Genomic DNA, 15840 nt, shown 5'->3' with positions numbered 1-15840 from the left:
TGTAGATTTGGATACCTGTTGTAACACCAAGAAAACTGTACAAAGTACTACAATTAAAAAAAAACTAGAAATAAATAAAAACAAGAAATAAGTTTTAAAAAAATAAGTAAAATCTTTAAAATTGTCTCAGTAGCCCATAGAGAGTAAGAGAAAAGAAACAGGATGGAAACCAAAAGGGAAAAAAATAAAATGGTAGAAGGAGTTCTATATTTATAATTTCTGTAAACGTAAAGAGCCAAGGACATCAAGTTAAAAAAAAAAAAAACAGAGAATAGGATAAGAAATTACAATCCAATAGTATATTGTATACAAGAAATTCACTAACTCAAGTAAGTTGAAAGGAAATAGAAAAATAGTCTGTAAACAATTTAAAAACAAAACAAGATTGACCTCAACAATTTCAGACAAAGTAGACTAGGGGAGAAAAAAATAATTACTGTAAAGGAAAGTGATTTAAAAAAATATCAGTCTGCCAAGAGGACACCATGATCCCAAAAGCATATGGGGTATAAGACAGCATAAGGAGCAGGTATTTGTGGAGCTGAAGAGCTAAGCAAGCAAATAGATAAATCCACACTATGACTGGGAAAATTTTAAAACTCTCAGCAAATGATTAAACTAATAGATGAAATCATCATGAATATAGCTAAACTGAGACATGTAAAATACAAGCTATCAAAGGTTTAATTGCTCTATAGAAGACAGTGTATAGCTACAGTAGAATACATATTTTCTCAAGAGTCTGTGGCATCCAGAGTCATAATATAAACCAGAATGTGTTCAAAACAACATGTTCTGTAGTCATAATGAGTCTAATCTACCAACCCAATGAAAAGAGGAAAATCTCCAAAGACTTAGCCATTAAACAACACATCTCCAAACATGACTTGATGTAAATGTTTTAAAACAGAATTAAATGTAAGACATACCAAATATGTAACATATAGATAGAGTAGTACTGAAAGGAATATAGCACTGAGACAAAAGAAGTCAGAAAGCAATCATCTGCCTACCCCAAGAAATTCGAAAAAGAACAAAATAGACTCAAATCAACACAAAAAAAGCAAATAACGAAGATCATAGCAGAGATCATTAAAATTGAAAATGGAAAAATAACAGAAGTCAATCAACAAAGAGATGAGTCTTTCAATGAAATCAATACAATTGATAAATCTGTACCAAGACTAACACATGTATAAAGAGATGGGTGAAACTCCAAAATGAGGATGAAATGAGATATCAAGATAAGTGCAGCCTTCAAGAAAACAGGACATCTGTATCACATCCCCTCCTCCCAAGGCTCAGGAGTCACTGCAAAAGAGGAGGCAGACAGTGAAAGAGACAGAGGCAGTGGATGAGTAAAAGGAAGCAGTGTCTTCCAGACTAGGCAACAAAGGGCCACTGTCCGAGTGAACTCAGTAATTGTGATAGCATACACAAGTCCAGTGCAAACTGAAGCCAGTACAGATCTCAGCATGGAAAGGGCAGGTAGACATGAAGTCCTATCCGGAAGTGAGGAGCTGAAGTATTAGCAGAGGAAGAGTCAGTTACGTTTAAGAATATGGCCCCTGGTAAGTCAACCATGCTCCAATGGAAGGCCACACCTTTAAGAAAATATGACAAGCACAAACTGGACTTGATAGGTGGAGAAAAAAGGGGGACACAAAATTGGGTGGGTAGAAAAGGGGAGAAGGGTGAATATGATCAAAATACACTGTAGGAAATTCTTGAAGAACTAAGTTTTTTTTTAAGACAATCAGGAAAAACAACAACAAACAATTTTATGTTCATAGATTTCTCAATGTTAAGAACTGAAGCAATAGAGAGACCAAGGCAGGCAGTTTTCTGTGAACTTGAGTCCATTTTGATCTACACAGGAAGTTCTAGACCAATGAGCCAGACCAGGGTTACACAGTGAAACACTGTTTCAAAACAACAAAAGAAAAGAAAACCAACATCAACAACAAACAAGTCACCACCCACAAAACCTGAAGCAATTCCTGTGAAAACTCCAGGTTTCAATGTTTTCACCAGAAATTTCTATCAAACGTTTGTAGCTTCTCACGGTGTGTTCTAGAAAAGGAAATAGCACTTCCCAATGAGTTTATGAGGTTAGTTTCCCCACCATAACAAATCTAAATTGAGACAGTAACAAATACTGGTAAATGGAAATTTGTTGCATATAAGAGGATTTATGAGTTGTGGTTAAATAAGGTTTATTTTTAGTGTGTAAGATAGTTCAACTTTTACAAAACAATTATGGTGGCTATTCTTGGTTGTCAATTTAACTACATCTGGAATTAACTAAAACCCAAGTGTCTGAGTACACCTGAGGTATTTTTTTTCTTAATTAAATCTTTGGAATTGGGAAGATCCCTTTTTCATCTGGATCTTTTGAGGAGGGAAAATCCACTTTTATCTGGGCCACACCCTCTGCTGGCAGCCTATATAAAGGCCATGGAAGAAGGAAGCTTACTCTCTTGGCCTCTTTCCTCTAGCTCTCAGTGGCAAGTCCATTTCTTCATTGGCATTAAAGCCTACTTCTTCAGGATTCTGGCATATTCTGAAGACCAGCTGAGACATCCAGTCTGGTGTGAACAACTACTGGATTTTTGGACTCTCCATTGGTAGACAGCCATTGTTGGACTAGCTGGAGGATAGCCCATAAGCCATTCTAATAAATCCTCTTAGAATATGTAGTGTGTGTGTGTGTGTGTGTGTGTGTGTGTGTGTGTGTGTGTGTGTGTAACCTCTTAAAGTCTCCACTTTGTGCAATACCATATTGGTATTGCATCAAAACACAGCTTTCTAGGAATACATAACACTCAAGTCCAAGTCAGTACAATTAGCAGCTTTTGCTCTGTGAAAGAACACATGAAGCAGATGGAAAGAAAAACTGTACTCTTGAAAGAGAAAATATTCTCAAACCATATATCCACCAAAAGTGTAGGATCTAGAATACATAAAGATTTCTCAAAACACAGTAGTAAATCCAATTAGAAGGTAGTCAAAAGACATAATCAGATATTCCCTTGAAAGGATGGCCAATCTCATTAACCAGGAGGGAAAGCCGTGCTAAAGACACAGGAAGACACTACTACAATCCTATTAAATAGTTTGTTTTTAAAAAGAAAGGAAAATAGCAATAACTGTAAATAAGTTGACAAGAATAAAGGAAAACTCTATAACATAAGGGAAAGTTTGGCCATTTCTTAAGAACTAAACATGTAATTACACCATCCAAGAAATCATACCCGTGAATTTTCCACAGAGGAAAATGAACACCTACGTTCATGCACAAAAATATTCATTAACTTTACTCGTAGTAGTTAAGGGCTGGAAGCAGCCCTTACACCCTTCGGGAGTTGAATGATTGAACTGTGAGCTCTCTACATCACACGGGACAATTGCACAAAGAACAGAAATAAACTTGTGACACAGGCAACAACTTGGATTAACCTCAAGAGGATCCTGCTAGATGGAAAGGCAGGGCCACTAGGGTAACACACACACACCCTTTGCACTATTCCATTTTTTGTAACATTTTGAAAAGATACAGTTTAGAAATTGGGTGCAAATTACAACAGTGTTTGCCAGGGTTAGAGATGAGGGGGAGAGAGAGGCTGGGTGTGGTAGAGGTGGGGATGGCTCTAAAAAGGTAACCCAGGGTCATGGGATTGTTTTGTACCGTTGACTCTAGTAGAGGATATCCAAACCTATGCATGGGATCAAATTTCATAGAATTAAACACACACACACACACACACACACACACACACACACACACACACACACACACACACAAAACATCTAAATAAGGTCAGAGGAGTGTGGGCCACTTGGCTAGTGTGGATTCATGCCTTGTTGACATTCACTTGAGAATTAGGAAACAGATGGTCTAAGAATCAGGAATCTCAAGCATTTGCCCTATCTGCAGGTCAGAGAAGGGACAGTGATGCCTACATCCACTGTGTTCACATCAAATTTCTGATAGAGATATTATACTATCTATACTTTGCAAAATGTTTCTATTGGGGAAATTAGGTAAAACATATCAGAAGATCTCACACTTATTTATTACATTGAATATGAATCTCTAATTTTTTTTCAAATTTATTTCAAAACGACTGTCCATTTTAAAGCACTGAGCTGACCATTGGTGAGGAAATGCTGGCAAACTGAATAACCATACAAAATCTGGTAGTTGATAAAAAGCCAAACATGCAACTACAACACAACTAATAAACTGTTTCCTAAATGGCAACCTTTCTAATATAGAGTTCTAGATATTTTCTACTCAGTTGTACTTTTTCATTCATTAAAAAATATCTTTTAAAATTTTAATAATGTGTATGGGGGAGTACATATGAGTGCAGGTGCCCAAAGAGGCCAGAAGAGGGCGCTGAAATTTTCTGGAGCTGCAGTTACAGGCAGTTGTGAGCCACTAACTAATATGGGTACTGGGGAACCAATAATGTGTTTGGTGATTAAACTTTCTTTTTAATTTGCATTAGTAGTGTTTTGCTGTGTAAGAGTGTTGGGTCCCCTGGAACTGGAGTTACAGACAGTTGTGAGCTGCCATGTGGGTGCTGGGAATTGAACCTGGGTCCACTGGAAGAGCAGTTAGCGCTCTTAAACACTGAGCCTTCTCTCCAGCCCCCAGATGAAAGAAGACATGGAAATAAGAAGAAAGTATGCCAGCATCAGCACCAAGGTTGTATGCACTCTATCATCATCTATCTATCTCTACTGTTGTGCTGTCTCTCTGCATTCAAGACACTATGCATGCTACTGCTTTCTCATACATGAGTTTAAAAGAATGGTGAATATCAAGAGTAGGCAATACTGTTGCTGCAGAAGAACCTGGTCCCTAGCACACAATGATGTCAAACTCCAGCTCCAGAGGATCCAGCATCTTCTTCTGAACTCTGAGGATACCAGCATTCATGTGTGTGTGTGTTTTCTTTCATTGGATTTCTCACGGTGGAGCCTTTAAAGAAATCAAATGAGTGTTTTGGATTTCCTTATTCTGTCGTGGAACGGCATGTCAGTCCCCTCCCCCCAGTGCTATGCTCCCAGTTACAAGAGCTTTGCAAGGCTTCAGAGAGTGTACAGCACCTCCCCTGGCTTTGTCCTCCTGCAAAACTCACCAGAAAATCTGCAGATGCTCCATGGTCATACGGGGTTTTAGAAACAATGTTTATGTTGAAAAGATTGGTGTTTTAGTAGACCCTACTTTAGATCATCCAATTCATACATGGGGATATGTAGCTATTCATTTAGGTCTTTTAATGCTCACCAACAATATGTCATTTTCAGTATTGAGATTTTTACCTACTGTGTCAAATTTATTTCTAATTATTTTGTAGTTTTGAAACTGTTGTAGATGGAATGTTTTTAGATTTTTAATTGTTAATTCTTAATATTAATATAAAAAAGCACAATTGTTTGGGCTGTGGGGTTGCATATCTTTAATCCCAGCAGTTGGGAGGCAGAGGCAGGTGGATCTCTATCAGTTCAAGGCCAGCCTGGTCTACAAGAGCAAGTTCCAGAACAGCCCGGGCTAAACACAGAAATCCTATCTCAAAAAAAAACAAAACAAAACAAAAATAAAATAAAAATAAAAGCTCAGTTTACTTTTATATTAATGTTGTATCTTGAAGTCTTGATGGATTAATTTATTAGTCACAGTCATAGTTTTGTAGATTCTTTTGGATTTTGGTATGTTAATAAAGTTTATAAGTACTTATCTTTGTGCTTTTTTATTTTCCTTATAATGTCTTATTACAATAGCTAAGACTGCCAGTATGACATTCAATAGCAATTATGTCTTGTTCCTAGATTTATGGAAGAATAGGCCATTAGTTTATCAATAAGTATATAGCTTGTCTGTTTTCTTAGGCAAACATTTGTCAAATTTAGGAGCGTTTTTTTATTACTAGTTTCCTGAGAGCTATTTTCTTTATCATGAATGACTGTTGCAGTCACTGTGACGTGATCACATTGTGTATAGCAGAATGAATGCTATTTCAGAATGCTAGGGAATTTTTTAATTCCTTGAAAACTGGATTGAATTTGACAATGGTTATGTTGAAGATTATGGAGAAAACAATTTTTACACTGTTGCAATAGGGCTTAACTATAATATTAGGTTTAACTTCACAGCCACAGCTACTACTTGATATATACCTTCACAGGCATTAGTGACTGTCCTCTCAGATAGCAAGATGTTATAAGACACATTTCTAGCGAGTTCTGATGACTGCTTAAAGTGAGAAGGCTTCATATATAATGAGATGAATGGTCACATGTATTTCCCATCACCTTTTAATTTCAAATAAGTTTAGTCATAATTAGAATCATTGGCATTACTTAAAATTCATATTAAACAAATCATAGTTTTATGCATGCATTAATATAATATTTTTTTTTTTTTTTTTTTTTTTTTTTTTTTTTTTTGGTTTTTCGAGACAGGGTTTCTCTGTGTAGCTTTGCGCCTTTCCTGGAACTCACTTGGTAGTCCAGGCTGGCCTCGAACTCACAGAGATCCGCCTGGCTCTGCCTCCCGAGTGCTGGGATTAAAGGCGTGCGCCACCACCGCCCGGCCAATATAATATTTTGATACAATTATTTTTATACCTGGAAATCAGTATTAACTTTTAAAGTAAAATTTTGTCCTTTATATTGTTAATATTTAGCTGTTAAATTATCTTGTTTTTTTAATTACAAGGCTTATAATGATGTATAAAAATATCACTTCATAAGCAAACAACACATGAATCTATATAATCTATTATACATAAAAGCAGTAAATATTTTTGGTTGTGATCCTAGCCTTTAATGGCTGAGCCATCTCTCCAGCCCAATAAGCCAGGCGGTGGTGGCGCACACCTTTAATCCCAGCACTTGGGAGGCAGAGCCAGGCGGATCTCTGTGAGTTCGAGGCCAGCCTGGGCTACCAAGTGAGTTCCAGGAGAGGTGCAAAGCTACACAGAGAAACCCTGTCTCGAGGAAAAAAAAAAAAAAAAAAAAACAACAACAACAAAAAAAAAGCAGTAAATATATGCTAATTGAAATAGCCACACTTATATGTATTTCTGTTCTTATTTTAAGGGCCTTTTTTCTAGGTACAAGTTTGTTTTCTAATTAGCATTCAGCACATAATCTGTTTAAGATGTTTTGTAATGATTTCTCTGTTTTAATCTTTGCAAATGATAACAGATGGTATGGCCCTTGTTTTTTACAGATCAATAAGCAGAAAGAAGACATGGAAATAAGAAGGAAGTATGCCAGCATCAGCACCAAGGTTGTATGGACTCTATCATCATCTATCTATCTCTACTGTTGTGCTGTCTCTCTGCATTCAAGACGCTGTGCACGCCACTGCTTTCTCATACATGAGTTTAAAAGAATGCTGGATATCAAGAGTAGGCAATACTGTTGCAGAAGAACCTGGTCCCTAGCACACAATGATGTCAAACTCCAGCTCCAGAGGATCCAGCATCTTCTTCTGAACTCTGAGGACACCATACACACACACACACACACACACACACACACACACACACACACACACTTAAATAATTCTCTAAAAAAAGACTCATCTGCAAGTTAAACAAGATGGGTATGTGGAAGATAGAAAATGAAGAAAGTAGGGAGGGGAAGAAGAAGCTGAACCGTGGAACCAGCAAGCCATCCCTCAGAGAGGCTGCTCCAAACCCTAGGCCCAAGTTCCTCCTTCTTTCTTCCCCGTTTCTGCTTCCTTGCCCTTTTCCCACCTCGACACAAAGCTCAGCCTGCCACCTCACCAGCTTCAAAAGGCCTGTATCTCTACAGGTGCTGCCAGGGAGTGTCCACCTGTTTCTATGTTTTTTCCTAGAACAATGGGTTAGAGGGACATTCAATCCCAGCTGCTAATCAAGGCAGGCAAGGGTGGGCTGTGGAACAAGGGCAGATTCACATCCACTGAGAATGAACCTGCTCACTCTGGGATTCTTGCTTGGGGGAGGGTAAGTAGTGGGGGAGAGCTACAATTCTAAGTGATGAAATAAGAATAATTCTTGACTCTTTTGGGCAGAAAACAACCAAGGGAAGAGATTCTGCTTTTTACTTACGGCCTTCAAGTCGTCAATCCAAGAGCGTGACGTTATCTGAAGATGGACATGTTATAAGGCCACCTTCTGCTTCCCTCAGTGTATCACCGAAGCTAAAAAGGAAGTTTTCAAAGAAATATGTTGGTGCCGCCGTCGTTCCTAGCTCTGCTGCTCCTGAAGCAGCTGCTGCTCCTGAGGCAGGTGCTGCTCCTGCTCCAGCTCCTGGTGCAGCTCCTGGTGCAGCTCCTGGTGCAGCTACTGTTCCTGTCGCTCTTCTCACCACGCCTGTTGGTTCTGTTGTTACCGATTTCGTTGGAAAGGCCGATAAGGAAAAGCATGTAAGAACCATGTGCATCACCTCTCTCTGCTGCACTTCACGAACTTCATGTGCACAGGGTTCCTGACTTGTTAGCCTTTTCCAGCTGCAGCCTCACGCCTCCCACTTCCTGCCAGCATCATCCAGGCCCACTGTCTAACACACCTGACTCTCATATAGGGATAAGGGTTCTGGCAGTTAACCAGGGGGTCTTAGTTTTCTCAGAATGATATTTCTGTTACGCACAGCTGGCTGCATTGTGTAGGTTAGTTAGTAAGCCATAGTAAATCTCTACTGAGAAGCTAGATTCTAAGTGCTTGTTAGGGCACATATCTTTAACTCCTTTCTGTATAGTATTATATTACGGATGTCTCCCTGAAGTACATGGAAGGATCTGGTCCCCTTGGACACACAAGAGTCTACACCTCACAGCTAGATTAAATAACACTATTGGGAACAGATATACACCAGCTGTAAACTGTTGCTCTTCTTAGCCTGTTATCAAGTCCTCTGGTGCTCAGCTGATTGGTGGCTTATGACAGCTATGGCGGCACCATTCCCTAGGCATGGGTTCTAGACCGCATACAAAGGAGAAAGCTGGCTGAGTACAATCATTCCTCCTCTTCTGCTTCCTGACTGTAGATACAGTATGAGGAGACCTCTTGTTGCTTTGACTTCATGATGGGCCATACCCTGGAACTAAGAGCCAAAACAAGAAGCCCTCTCTCCCCCAAGTTTCTCTTGTAAGGTTATTGAACAACAGCAACAAGTAGCAGATGGGCATGGCTTATTACTGGGTAGTGTATTCTCCAAGACTGCCCTTTGTGATGGTCCCGGGGAGAATTTTCTTTGTGCTTTGCTGTGGGGATATTGATGGTTGTTGGTGCACATGGTCTACAGGCACCACACATTGTGTGTAACCAGACAAGATTATTTTCTGGGCTGACTTTCAAAGAGCTTAGATCCAACTAGTGACTCAGTGGGCCAATGGAGAGCCGTTCACATTAGCGTGTCCACTTGGATGTTTAGATCTCTTGGGTTCCAAGTCTTGTTCTGCCAGGGCCCCATGTTCTTCCTCCCCTCCAGGTGGCAGAATCTGCCTATCTATCCACAGGACACATAAGAACAGAGCAGAATTATACAGTCGTGTGCATCTTGCTTTTGAAAAGGGGATGGGAAAGAACACAGGCCTCTTAAGCCATTTAATCAGAGACACAGATCACTCCCTTCTCAAGTGAAGGAGAGAGAAAGAGGGAGACTGGGTGTTGCTCTAGCAGGGAGTCAGTCTGCTAGGGAAGGAAGCACCGAGGTGAGAAAAATCATTCTCAACTGGTATAGTGTTGCTTGCCTGTGTGATCCCAGCACTCAGGAGGCAGAGGCAGGAGGATCATTACTATTGTTGGTATTTTTTCTCTTTTGTTCTTTGGGGAGCCTGCCATCCAGCTCCCTAATAGATCACACAGAGACTTATTCTCATTGATGAATGTCCAGCCTTAGCTTGGTTTGTTGCTAGCCAGCTTTCCTTAACACATCTGTCTTTTGCCTCTGGGCTTTTCCTGTTCTCTTACTTCTGTAAATCTTACTCCTACTCCATGGCTTGCTGTGTAGCTGGGTGGCTGGCCCCTGGAGTCCTCCTCCTTCTCTGGCTCCCTCTTTGATCCCTCCTCCCAGATTTCTCCTTCTATATATTCTCTCTGCCTGCCAGCCCCACCTATCCTTTCTCCTGCCTAGCTATTGGACCATCAGGTGTGTTAGACAGTCAAAGTATCAGCTTCACAGAGTTAAACAAAAGTAGCACACCTTGAAATAATATTCTTCTACGCACTACAGCAGTAAGTCTGAGGCCAGTAAGGACTACATTGCAAGTCTTGCCTTAAAAAGAGGAAAGCCAAGAGCAAAAGAGATGGGGGGTGGAGAGAGACAGAAAAAGAAGGAAGGAAGGAAATATATACGTTTCCACTGTAAAAATTAGGAGGTAGAGTCAGGTGGAAGGCTATATGAACCTCCAAGGAAGAGACTTTGTACATGACTGACCAGTGGCTCGGTTCTAAAGTGACTATTTTATAATCCAGATATTGAGAAGGGTGTTTTTAAGTTTCCACCAAACAAAAACTGATCAAAGGGCTGGGAAGATGGATAAATGATTAAGAATGCTTGTAGTACAAGCATGAGGATCTGAGTTGGAGTGCCCAGAACTCATGTAAAAAGCCAAGTGTGGCTGCTTATGCCCATACCCCTCGCCATTCCCAGGTGAGACAGGCCAGCCAGTCAGCCTAGTCAAACAAGGTGTCTTGCTCCATAAGGGACCCTGTTTCAAAGGAATAAGGTGGAGTAGAGTAAGACAACTGAGGCCCTCCTCTGGGCTCTGACTGCTTGGGCTCATCTCTCTCTCTCTCTCTCTCTCTCTCTCTCTCTCTCTCTCTCTCTCTCTCTCTCTCTCTCTCTCACACACACACACACACACACACACACACACACACACACACATGCTGACAATCAAAAACTAAAGACTGGTCTGAGTGGTTAGTGCCACCCACCTGTGACAGGAGAAGAGAGACCAACCAGCCAACCTGGGTGACCGTGATAGAAGAGCAAAGGCTTCTTGCCCAAGGATCATGGGGACAATGCTATGCCGCCTAGTTTTTCTAAAACAAGATTTTTAGGAACATCTGGAGATGTAGCTCAGTGGTAGAGTACTTGCCTACCATGCGCAGACCCACAGATTTCACCCCCAGCACTCCCAAAAGTTTTTTCCCTGAAGGCTCACATCAAAGAGACAGACTTTTAGGAGTACAGATCTGTCTCCTCCTCTAGTGTTGTGGGAAGAGAGGAGAGACTGCTCTATTGGACCATGGAGGGAGGAGGTGTTAGGGTTTTGAGGGGTAGGTTCTGGCTGCCATTATGCCTCCCTGCTTGTATCTGTTGGAGTTTTTAACATGGCAAGGAGGGACGATCTTGTGGCCTCAGAAGGCCACTGACTTGTAAACTTCACTTTGTGAATTTCCATCCCTGAAAAGTAGGTTTTGAACCATCTTTAGGTAGATTCTGGAGGTTTTTTCATAGAATAAACTTAAGCAAATTGTTGCTTAAAGGGTTTATGGCCATTTAGCAGAATTCAATGGGGCCCTCACACAAGTCTTTGGCTTCCTCGGTGAGCTGGTGCTGGGCAACTTGTTCCAGAAGGTGTCAGTGGACAGTGAAGGGGATGCCTTTTCGGAAGTGTCTGGGGTCTGAGGTCCTAGATTCTGCCTAGATAGGGCAGCAGAGCAGCATCAACAGCCAGGCCCAGCAGCTGAGCTCCCATCCTGAGGTCCCAGCAGCAGGGGGCAGCTGCACTAGCCGCCTCCCTGCCCCCCTTCATGACCCCAAGGCTGGAACTGAATCCTAGATATCGGGCTCAGAATCTCCTGTGCCCTCAATATAGATACATGCTGAGCTTTCAACATTGAGAGGCAAAGACCCCTACCCCCAGCACTTTCCCACTGAGAAGACACAAAAAGAGAGAGGAAAGGCCACTTAGGGTCTCTGACAAGTACAATTTCAGTTGGCTTTTCTCCTGGTATCACACTCTCTTCTGATCGGAATGACTGTTATCTAGAGGTTTCCAGAGCTTCAGGGAACATTTTGTCAAGTGGTGAGATGCTCAAGTTAATGTTTAACAATAAGCACAAAGTGGACAAGAGAGGGGCATGGCGACCTAAGCTGGTCCTCACTGTCACAGTAATTGATTCAATTTTTAAATACATTTTCTGCTTTGCAGTTATTGCCGTCCCCTATGTTAGTCGTCATAATCCCGTGGTCATCCTCCTGTGGGATTCCTTTTGCAGTGCATATTAACTCCATCAGAGCCACTCTGCTTAGGACTACCTTTAAATGTTTAACTCAGAGGGTCGCTAGACTTCCTTAAATGACCTTTAAAAGGCTTTCTAATATCCACGACGTGCAAATGACCGCATGGAAAGCTGGCTGCTGGAACTTTTACAGCAGTCATTTCACTTCCTAATTAATCATACTTATTTTTGAAATGTGTGTCATTTGGTGGGAACGGTGCACATGCTGCCTGGGGGAGGCACACAGCGATAAGGGCAGTGTTTAGCCAGTCTGAAAAACCATGACACACGCATTGCCTTCAGATATCAGTTTAGAAACGATTTCATAACATAACATTTGTATTTGCACAGGGTACTTATGTAAAGTTTATTTTTTTGATAGCTGTAAAACAGTTTAAATACTCAGGTTTTATGTATCAAGGTTAAACTGGATTCCCAGGTTTCCCGTCCCCCTCATCCCACCCCAAGTAATTAGTTAATTAAGGTCACACCCAGTCAATGCTTCTCTGGAAGACTTCTGAGCCTCCTTTGGGGTAGCCTGGTCTATGCTGACAAGCCATATGGCATGCGCTTTGGTCTGCTCAGGGCCCTTCTGTGTGGGAAATAGGACAAGGGACAAGGCCAATCTTGTTCTTGTTCTCCTCACAATGCAAAGCAATTTCTATAGGCAAAAAAAAAAAATCTCCCAAAAAACAAAGGAACAAAAACTATACTATATTTAACATTTACTAATGACTAGTAAAATAGTTTTGCAATAGTTTGCGGTTAGGACTATAATCATCCTGCAAGCTAGTAATTTTTTTTTTTTTTTGGTTTTTCGAGGCAGGGTTTCTCTGTGTAGCTTTGCGCCTTTCCTGGAACTCACTTGGTAGCCCAGGCTGGCCTCGAACTCACAGAGATCCGCCTGGCTCTGCCTCCCGAGTGCTGGGATTAAAGGCGTGCGCCACCACCGCCCGGCTTTTTTGTTTGTTTTTTTTTTTGTTTTTTTTTTTTTGTTTTTTTTTTTTTTGTTTTTTTGCAAGCTAGTAATTTTTAAAATATGATTGTATGTTACCAAATTATTGTTGTCTACCAAATTATGCTATCTCCACCATTAAACTTTTTTGTTTGGCAAAATTATGCATGAAGTTTAAAACAAACTGTACAGGGGAAGAAAGAGATATACCTGTTCATTGTGCAGTATTTCATTTGTTTCTGCCTTGGCTGAGCCTGGTAAATCAGAGAGCAGAGGGAAGCCAGAACTTCGCTGGTTGTTGATCTGGGAATGCCAGGGAACTGGGTTATACAGAGAGGGAGATCCTGGATGTGACATGTGTGGTCCTTGCAGGCTGTCAAAGGATATTGACTCTATTTTGATAATTATGTTGATGGAAAAGAATTTCACTGATACTGATTTATTATGGTGTGAGTGAGTACATGCATGTGTGTGTGCTGTGTGTTTATGCATGTGTGTATGTGTGTGTGCATGTGTGCTGTATATTTTTATGTGTGTGCATGTGTGCTCTGTGTGTGTATGTGTGCTGTATGTGTGTGTGTGTACTGTGTGTTTATGCATGTGTGTATGTGTGTGCATGTGTGCTGTATATTTTTACGTATGTGTGTGCGTGTGTGCTGTGTATGTATGTGGTGTGTGTGTGTGTGTGTGTGTGTGTGTGTGTGTGTATGCTGCAATGCTCATGTGGAGATCAAAGGATAACTTAGGGGAACCGGTTCTTACCTTCCACCTTGTGAGGTAAGGCCTTTTTGAGCTACCCCAGGCAAGTTGACTCAGGAGCTTCCAAGAGGTTCCCCTGTCTCCACCTCCCTCTTGTTTTAGCAGTGCCGAGGGTACAGTTGTGCACCTCCACATCTGGTTCTGGGGATTGAACTCAGGCTTTCAGGCTTGTGCAGAAGGTATATTTACCTAGCCATCTCTCTGACTTTAATTTTGTAGCTTTGTTTCTTTAAGATTAATGCCTTTTGTTTTCTTCTCCTTAATGTAATCTGCTTATTCATCAGGCGAATGCACAGTGTAGTTCCAGCACTTAGAGGCTGAGGCAAGAGGGTCACAAGTTGTGAGGCCAGTTTATACTAGACAATACCATCTCTAAACAAAACAGCTTTTAAAGGAGAAAGAAAACTGAAATTATAAAGGGGAAGTTGTTTATTCTTCCATTATTGCATTTTACTTCCAACTTTCATTCCCAAACAACTTCAGGTAGCCAGTAATATTCCACTAAATTGATTTGATGCTAGGCAAATCCGTTGTCTTTATTAGCTTTTTTAGCCTATGCAGCTTAAATAGGGACCAGAGACTGATTCGCTGTTGTTGAAACAGGGTCTCACCATGTAGCTGAGGCTAGTATTGACCTCACAATCCTCCTGCCTTAGTCTCCTGGGTGCTAGATTGCAGATGTGTACCACTGTGCCTAGCAAAAAGAAGCATTTTGTTTAAGCTTAAAAAAATCTTTTTAAAATGAGGGCTGGAGGATAGGTCAGCAGTTAAAAGAGTGCTTGCTACTCCTGCAGAGGGTCTGAGTTAGATCTGAGTTATGTTCCCAGCACCCACATTAGGCGGATCACAACTGTCTGTAACTGCAGCTCCAGGAGAACTTGCACACACACACACACACACACACACACACACACACACACACACACACCACAGGGTGGGGGTAAATATCTTTAAAAAATTTTTACAAGTACTTGCAACCCCACTTTACTAATCTTATAAAGGAATCATTTCTCTGTTGATAATATGTATTCATCCATACATAAATACATATATCTTTCCAGTCATTGAATGAACTGGAGCCATGTGTTTATGTGCATATGTATGTGTGTATATATATATATGTGTGTGTGTGTGTGTGTGTGTGTGTATGCATATAAACACACATATACACATATATATACATATTCATACATATATTATTTAATGTATAGTATACAATTGATATAGTTATGTTATAACTATATTTTATACTATACTATAACAGCTATTATACTATATTATAATAATTAACTATATAACAATAGTTAATATAAATTATATATGCACATAATATGTATAATATATAGCTATAATATATAGCTAAAATTATATATTATGTGTACATATGTGTGTATGTGCATACCTCAATCAATAACTCAGTCACAGCAGCAACTACTATGAATATTATAAACTCCAATAACTCCAATGACTGAACCCACACTAAACATTTTTAGAATCATTGAGCAGGAACCAGAACCTGGGTGTAATTCTGGTGATCTCTTTCTCTAAGTGAGACTATGTAAGTCCTGATTAAATTATATAACATTTCTATATCTGGTTACATTGAATAGATTAGATGCATATTTAAAGATAATTGTTAAAAATTAAAAGTATATTTCAATACTTTTAATGTTAGAATTAGATTTCAATTCATTTAGGACCTACATAATCATTGAAAAGGTTGGAAAATGAAGAAAGCAACAAAAAGATTTCAGAGGAACCCAGATTCTAATGAAAAGCCACTCTGGTAGAAATGTCAGGAGCTCTCTCATTAAATAGCTTAGTCTTCAGCTTAGAGCCAGTGCTGCCAATAATAGTCCAGGAAGCTACCAAGAACCTGTCTGTCCA

At 40.3% G+C, this 15840-nt stretch overlaps 1 protein-coding gene across 1 annotated transcript in view; it reads left to right on the top strand.

Annotated features, from left to right (window-relative positions):
• Nucleotides 1–15840, top strand: part of CUNH10orf67 (chromosome unknown C10orf67 homolog) — a 119746-nt gene that overhangs the window by 49852 nt on the left and 54054 nt on the right. The window contains exons 9-10 of the mRNA XM_052729493.1: nt 7247–7306; nt 8078–8431. Of these exons, the coding sequence (XP_052585453.1) occupies nt 7247–7306; nt 8078–8431 (414 nt within the window). The remainder of the gene's footprint in view (nt 1–7246; nt 7307–8077; nt 8432–15840) is intronic.

Source organism: Peromyscus californicus, unplaced genomic scaffold (assembly GCF_007827085.1).
Source record: "Peromyscus californicus insignis strain IS unplaced genomic scaffold, ASM782708v3 Scaffold_8__1_contigs__length_139910024, whole genome shotgun sequence".
Lineage (NCBI taxonomy): Eukaryota > Metazoa > Chordata > Mammalia > Rodentia > Cricetidae > Peromyscus > Peromyscus californicus.
This window is presented reverse-complemented; position numbering and strand designations above follow the sequence as displayed.